Source organism: Mastomys coucha, unplaced genomic scaffold, assembly GCF_008632895.1.
Source record: "Mastomys coucha isolate ucsf_1 unplaced genomic scaffold, UCSF_Mcou_1 pScaffold15, whole genome shotgun sequence".
Taxonomy (NCBI): Eukaryota; Metazoa; Chordata; class Mammalia; order Rodentia; family Muridae; genus Mastomys; species Mastomys coucha.
Window position 1 is genome coordinate 111,975,992 of NW_022196897.1, and position 8,042 is coordinate 111,984,033.

Below are 8,042 nucleotides of genomic sequence, written 5' to 3' on the forward strand. Positions count from 1 at the left end.
AAGGAAAGGAAAGGAAAGGAAAGGAAAGGAAAGGAAAGGAAAGGAAAGGAAAGGAAAGGAAAGAAACATAAATGGGCTTTGTCTTAGTTTGGCTGTGAACAGACACCATGACCAAAGCAACCCTTATAAAGGTGAACATTTCATTGGGGCTGGCTTACAGGTTCAGAAATTCAATCCACTATCATCAAAGCCAGGAGCAGGGCATTATGTAGGCAGGCATGGTGCAGGAGGAACTGACAAGGAGACGGCTAATAGGAGAAGACTGTCTTCCAGGTCTTCCAGGGAGTTAAGAGAAGACTCTCAAAGTCCACATCCACACACTCCCTCCAACAAGGCCACTCCTACTCCAACATGGCCACACCTCCTAATAGTGCCCCTTCCTGGGCCAAGGATATTCAAACCACCACAGGATCTCAGATTATTCTTTTGTCCGTTCATAGCACTTACCATCAAACTTCGCAAGGCTGCTAATATCTGCTCCAAGTTCTGAGGTGACTGGTAGTGCCTGACGAACCTTCAGGTTTGTTTCCCTGTGAAATGAAAGACATGATGTGAATCTTTATATGAAACAATCCAACAGTCACCTACTAAAGCAACTGTGTATGGGGCAGTACACACAAAACCTAATGAGGAGACCCACAGCAACTGGCTTTGAATGTCTCTCACACCAATCATACCACCTCAGCAAAGCAAGCGGGCGGTGCCTCAGGATCTACCCATGGTGCATCTGTGTAGCAGCACAGAGATCCGCATTTGGGTTCAAATGAACACAGAACATAAGAAATACAGTCTCATTCGAACCTACTCACACATGCCATATGAGCTATAAAACACTTGTACTAAGAAAACTGTTGCCAAATGGAGGTCAATATCACTCCGGCCTCTGCTATCTATGGAGTTTTGTTTTCAAAAGACAGCCGTGGCTACTTTTACAGTAGCTAAAATTTTAATGGGGAAAAGAAAGCAGCCTTCTTTCTTCTTACAGTATCAATTCAAGGAAGCCTTGTTAGTTGTTGGCACAACCAACAAGCTGGGCAGATCACAGAGGGCTGCTCTTCTTTGAACAGGGCCACACACCCATTAGATAGTAGACACTGCTGCCTACGGCCATTGGCCATCTGTGACAGTATGGTTGTCTTTCCTATATTGTGTTAAAGAGAGCGTCATTACTCTATTTATTTATCCTCAGAATTCTTCCCTCACCCCTTCTTCAACAAACGCTAATTTGTTTTCCATGAAACCATGTGACCTTTAAGACTAGCTGGTTTTACTTGGCACAATCCTCTGAAGAATCAATTGGTCTAGTCGTTGTGTCTATTAATAAGTCGTTTCTTTTTGTTACGGAGCAGTATCCCACTATGTTCCAATTTGCTCCACCACTCACTTGAAAGATTTCTGAACTGTTCCTTTTGTGATGTAAGAAAAGCACGTGCCCTAAGTATTCACTATACCGTTTATGGAAACGTTAAGTTTTCATTTCTCTGAAGAAAAGTCCAGTTCGCCAGTTTGAAATTGCTGAGTTGTGTGGTACTTTTGTGTTTGGTTTTTTTTTTTCTTAAGAAACCAACAAATTAGTTTTCCAGAATGAGCATCGCACTTTATGTTCCCTTTGGTAACATGAGAGCGACTCCGCCCATCCAAATCTCTGCCAGCTTTGGAAATGTCACTGTTGCTGGTGCTCGTGGTTCTGACAGATCTGTGGTAACAGATCATTGTGGTATTCATTTTTATGTCACTAACGATGTTGGGTAACTTTTCATGTGCTTGTGTGCCCACTGTGTGTCCTCTTGGTCAACTGTTTATTGAAGTGTTACAAAATGCCTATTCCTAACTGTGTTGCTCTTTCGTTTGTTTGTTTGTAAAGCATCTGTGTATAGTCAAGGTGATTCAGGTAGATACTTTGGAAATAGTTTCTACATGTTAGTAACCCATTACTACTTCCTCTCAGTAGGGCTTTCATGGATCAAAAAATGAATTTCATGGATGAAATCCAGGCTCTCTCTCTCTCTCTCTCTCTCTCTCTCTCTCTCTCTCTCTCTCTCTCTCTCTCTCTCCTTTCTCCCCCCCTCTCTAGAGAAACTAACCTTGTGCTTGCTGCTTAGGTGAGCGCTCTACACTAAGCTAAGTGACCACTTGCTGTAATGACTCTTCTCACGTCAAATCTAACGATTTTTTGACTAGCCCAAACCTCAAAGTCTGTCTCCCTTTTTTGCCTAAAATGTTTAGTTTCACTTCTTACATATGAATTCAATTTCCTTATTAGCTATAAAACTATTTTAGTAACCTGTTTCATAGTGAGTGCATAGTCTGTATTTTTTTCTTTTTTTGAGGAATGGTCCATTTCATCTAAGTTGTCAAAGGTACGTGTGTTCAGCTGATTATAGCAATTCCTCATGATCCAGCTGCCATTGTCGAGATGCATTGTTGACTCTCCTGTTTGTTAATGATATCCCTCATCTGTCTCTGCCCTTCCTTCTCTCTGTCTGCCTCGCTTGGGGTTTGCAGATTAACTATGTCTTCAAAGAACCAACGATGTTCCATTGTTTTATTTTGCCATGTTTGTATCAAGTTTGTAGAATTTTGCTTTTGGTTGCATTTAATTTATTTTACTACTTTCTAGATTCTCAAGACAGAGTGGACAATTGATTTGAGACTAGTTCTCTTTTCTAGTGTATGAATGGTTCCAGTGCTACTAATTTTCCTCTTAACAGTGTGTTAGCTGTGTCTAAACGTGTCCTGCCCAAACCTGGGTTACACAGGATTAACTACTCCAGTATCTTCACATGGCAACCACTTGAGAAACACTGGCTAAAACTGTGTGCTTTGTGTTGTCCAGTTGAGTCCTGCTTTTCTTCTTTATCAGCTTGAGGAAGTTGCCTATCTATCTGTCTGAACCTTGGCTTCGTGTTCTGTATGTAAGTCTCAACAGTACCTACATCAGGACTGCATAACAAATCACCTGAGTTGCACATATACAGATAGATGGTATCTATACAGTGTGGTCAGTGCACATACAGATAGATGGTGCCTATACAGTGTGAGCTGTGCACATACAGATAGATGAGTGTTCATACAGTTCGAGCAGTCAGTAGTGTCAGCCCAACAATGGAATCCTCCAAAACAGAACAGCTCAGTGGTCGGTGACTGAACTCTCAAAGCCAGTGTCAAAACAGCATCATATTCATGTCTCTTGTCCTTGCGTATGTGTCTTTATTTGCCTTTTAAAACTGTCTCAGCAGTTCCTTCCAGTATCTCTGGGCTGGTGTCCTAAGCAGACCTTGGGCACAAGCTCTGCAGCCAGTCCCACAACACCCAGAGGAAGCTCCACTCCCAGGCGCTCTGACACTCTCAGGATCGGAGGTGAGGACACAACATCTGTCCCAACACCTGGAGTAACTGGGACCAACGGACCTGGCACACAAGAACTCTGCCAACAGAGTGGCTCGGGTACCTTCCAGTCTCTCTGGTCTGGTGCTCTGAGCAGACCTTGGGCCCAGGCTCCTCAGTCAGTCCCACAACACACAGAGGAAGCTGCTGCACTCCCAGGTGCTCTAACAAGCCCAGGGTCACTGGATCCCAGAATCACAGGATCATAGAGACAGCTTGACTCTGAGGAGTTCTTATACAACCAGGATCACAGGAAGGACAGGCTCCAGTCAGATTTAGCAAGGGCAGGTAGCACTAGAGATAACCAGATGGCAGGGGGCAAGCATTAAGAAAATAAACAACACAAACCAAAGATACTTGGCATCATCAGAACCCAATTCTCCCATCATAGCAAGTCCTGGACACACCATCACATTGGAAAAGCAAGATTCAGATCTAAAATCACTTCTCATGATGATGATACAGGACTTTAAGAAAGACATAAATAGCACCCTCAAAGAAATACAGGAGAACACAGGTAAAGAGATAGAAGCTCTTAAGGAGGAAACACAAAAATCCTTTAAAGAACTACAGGAAAACACAATTAAACAGTTGAAGGAAATGAACAAAAACATCCAGAATCTAAAAATGGAAATAGAAACAATAAAGAAATCAGAAAGAGAGACAACCCTGGAGATACAAAACCTAGGAAAGAAATTAGGAGTCATAGATGCAAGCATCACCAACAGATTACAAGAGATAGAAGAGAGAATCTCAGGGGCAGAAGACATCATAGAAAACATTGACACAACAGTCAAAGAAAATGCAAAAAGCAAAAAACTCCTAACCCAAAACATCCAGGAAATCCAGAAAGCAATGAGAAGACCAAACCTAAGGATAATAGGTATAGAAGAGAGTGAAGACTCCCAATGTAATGGGCCAGTAAATATCTTCAACAAAATTATAGAGGAAAACTTCCCTAACCTAAAAAAAGAGATGCCCATGAACATACAAGAAGCCTATAGAACTCCAAATAGACTGGACCAGAAAAGAAATTCCTCCTGTCACATAATAATCAAAACACCAAATGCACTAAACAAAAGAAAGAAATTTAAGGGAAAAAAAGGCAAGTAACATATAAAGGCAGGCATATCAGAATTATTCCAGACTTCTCACCAAAGACTATGAAAGCTAGAAGATCCTGGGCAGATGTCACATAGACCCTACAAGAACACAAATGCCAGCCCAGGCTACTCTATACCCAGCAAAATCTCAATTACCATAGATGGAGAAAACAAGATATTCCATGACAAAAAAAAATTTACACAATATCTTTCCACAAATCCAGCCCTACAAAGGATAATGGATGGAAAACATCAGCATAAGGAGCAAAACTACACCCTAGAAGAAGCAAGAAAGTAATCTTTCAACAAATCCACACAAATCTAATTCCACCTCTTACAACAAAAACAACAGGAAGTGACAATTACCTTTTCTTAATATCTTAATATGAAACTTAATATTACCATCATACCCTAATTGATTGAAATCCAAAAATATGAGGAATTTTAAGTTTGTTGATTGTCATCCAATGGTCTCTCTAATTTGGTAATTGGGGAAATAGGTCTAATATTGTATAATCTATATACACTTTCAGCTTGTTTGTGACAGTGTCTTGCTGTGTACAACATAAGGGTCTTGAAATCTTGCTTCTCCTATCTCAGCCTCTCTATTAGTACTATTGTTTATTTCATGTTTTTACACTATATTATGGTTTTCAGAACAGCTTATATATTTCAAAATATTTATATACCCAAGGGAGATATAGACAATTAACTTGGGAGGTGGCTTGTAGGAAAGAGAACAACAAATATTGAGACTGAATGCTTTGCTTGACATTTGTAGCTCTTGTATCAAGTTTGAAGATGACTTTATAAGTTACTCTTTCTCTGAGATGAATGCTTTTCCAAATTATCACATCTAATGAACCAGGTTCTTACCCGCACCTAATGTCTGTTCCACCCTCCAAGCAGAACCATTGTTCATTGAAACAGTTGGTGAATGACTTTATGGATAGACCATCTTAATACACACACGATTTCTTAAATGAATGTAACCTGTTCTCTGTGGGCTGAGAATAAAGTCACTCACTCAAGTCAAATAGTTTTGACCATAGCAGGAAGTCTGTATCCAAAAATCATGCCTACAATTCATTCCTCGGCACAGCAGAACTGTCAACTCTCAGCTTAGCTACAATGGAGGTAAAAATCCTTTGGTGATGTGAGGGTCATTGAAGTACAGCCTTATTACAATGAAACCCAATGTCTAAAAATTGTTCTTATTTTGGGCTTGTACCACAGTAAGAGCCAAGATTTTAAACTCTACTAAATACAAAATAAACAAGCAAAAAGACTTTATATATTTATGTTCATTTAAAAAAATACTAGTAGTGATGTATTATTTTGAAATACACAGTAAATATGTTTGGAGTTATTTAAAATTTATATTGAGAAAAATGTATTTTTAGTATTGCTGTAGACAAGCATCTACATAAGAGTGTTAAATTGATTGTTGTTTTATAGCAAACAACTTTTATAATACTCATTTTTATTGTTATAATATTTTATCAATTTTAAGGAATATGACAAAAAAGATACTGTAAGTATTGAAGGGGGGGTCTCTGGGAGGAGTTGGGGTACAAAAGGGAAACAAGAATTTGATTTAATTCTACTTACTTAAAATATGTTTTTAAATTCAGATAAATTGAAATCATGTAACTTTTCTCATCATAATGCAATAAAAGTAAAAAAATTAAATAAAATAAAAATAAAACTGCCTCAGTGTTTCTTCTCGGGAACCTTTACTCCCACCCTCTTTTTTTTCCTTAGAAAATGAAACGTAAACAAGCAAAACCCCCAAAAGGAACCTCACTGAAATGTACTAGTGTAAAATTACTCATGTTCACATACTGAGCCGAGTGTTTTTGAAAGAAAATAACACTGAAGAGACAAGTCCGGGTTTTCCAAATAAATTCAGGAGGAAAATTCAGAATTACTGCCAAGTCAACAACAAAGAACTTTACAATTTAGATTTCTATGTTGTACAAGGAAATACAGATGTAAGTCTGATCTCTAAGGACGTTTGGGTTAAACCCCAGCCTCAGCAGCCGCTCTAGTTCAGTACTTACCCATCAAGCTCAGCTGTTTCAACATAACAGAGACCGTGTGGCTCGCTGCTCGATAGAAGCAGCAGGTCAGCCTGGTTGAGAAAGCAATACAGACGGACAGGTAAGAATCAGGGTTGAAACCTCTCCCTCCTGCATCACCCCTCCGTAGCCCCGGCAAAACTGAGGAGGGAGGCACACCCTCCCACTCCTGTGCGGCCATGCTCTGGACCATCAGGGTATGATCAGGGTGATTTGTGTTGCTGGTTTCGAAAGTCGTATGTGAATTCTATTTTTCTGGACTTGATAATTTCTTATGAAAAACAGAGATATTTTTCCAATAAATGAGTGAATTGACCCTCCTTGCATGCTGGTATCTGAGCAGCTCAAAGCAGGAAAGGAGTGTAGGGTGTGAGAACGCAAAGATAAAAGAAGGAAAACCAGAGAAAAGAAGAAATAAAAGTCTACGAGAGCAGCAGCGCGGACGCAGGAAGGAGAGATGAGGAAGCGATGGAAGAGTAAAATATGAGAGAGACGAGGGAAAGTGGGGCCCATGCAGCGATGGGAAAGAGAAAGATGAAAGTGGGGCCCACACGCAAAGAGCACAGAGGGTGCTCTGGAAAATGGCGCTTTAGAAAAAACTTCACCCCAGTTTTGGTTGTGAGCCTAACCTTTAATGACTGAGCTATCTCCTAGACAGGAAGCCACCAAAAAGAACTCTTGCAAGTGTGATAGAGACACTGAAGTGTAGCTCTCCACAACTGACAGGCTGGCAGGAGTGCGGCAGGGAAGGGCTGAGTCCTATCTGAGGAGCAGGTCACAGTTTGACCATGCTCCAGTGAGTTCACAGATAACACAAATTGGACTTTGGGGGAGCAAGAGTTCTATTTATTTTTATTTTTACTTTTTAAATTTTACCTCCCTGGAGGGAGGTCATAAGGGTGGGGGCAGATATGGAAGGGCTAAGACATGAGTTTGAGCAGTGTGCATCATGTGAAATTTTCAGGAATCTATTTTTAAAAAAAAGTTATGTTGGAAAAAAACAAAACAAAAAGAACAGTGGTGACCAGTGCTATAAAACCAAGCTTTGAAGGTAATGTGTCCCAGTTAGACTCCAAAAAAATATGCTAAAATAAGATCCAAAATTCTGCTACATTTTACTGAATAAAACTCTAAAGATGTCGGGGGGCGGGGCGGGGAACATCACGGTTCACTTTTAGAACTCTGGCTGGTTTAGAAACTATGTTGTTTTTCTCAAATGAAAATTCTTATTTTAAAATAAATGTAATGCTGAAGGGTTCATCTAAAAAGAACTGACCTAAGTTTTAGCAACTTATTATGAAACTTTAGCCTAACAAATCTCCACCTCTATCTGAGTGGTTAACGGTCCAAGTCTCTAAAATCTTTTATTTAGAAAAACATTACAATTGCTTTACCTTCAAGCCTTAGACGTTGAGTTCAAAATCAATCCACTCAGTTAATTGTCTGGATTGTTTAAATTATCAACTCAAAA

General features: G+C 39.9%; 1 protein-coding gene across 4 annotated transcripts in view; it reads right to left on the bottom strand.

Annotated features, from left to right (window-relative positions):
• The window catches only part of Atp8b4 (ATPase phospholipid transporting 8B4 (putative)), a 167,096-nt gene that overhangs the window by 92,365 nt on the left and 66,689 nt on the right, over positions 1 to 8,042 (bottom strand). For all 4 annotated transcript variants that reach the window (XM_031371777.1, XM_031371776.1, XM_031371778.1 and 1 more), the window contains exons 8-9: positions 6,554 to 6,624; positions 448 to 530 (exon numbers count right to left, since the gene is read on the bottom strand). In XM_031371777.1, the coding sequence (XP_031227637.1) occupies positions 448 to 530; positions 6,554 to 6,624 (154 nt within the window). The remainder of the gene's footprint in view (positions 1 to 447; positions 531 to 6,553; positions 6,625 to 8,042) is intronic.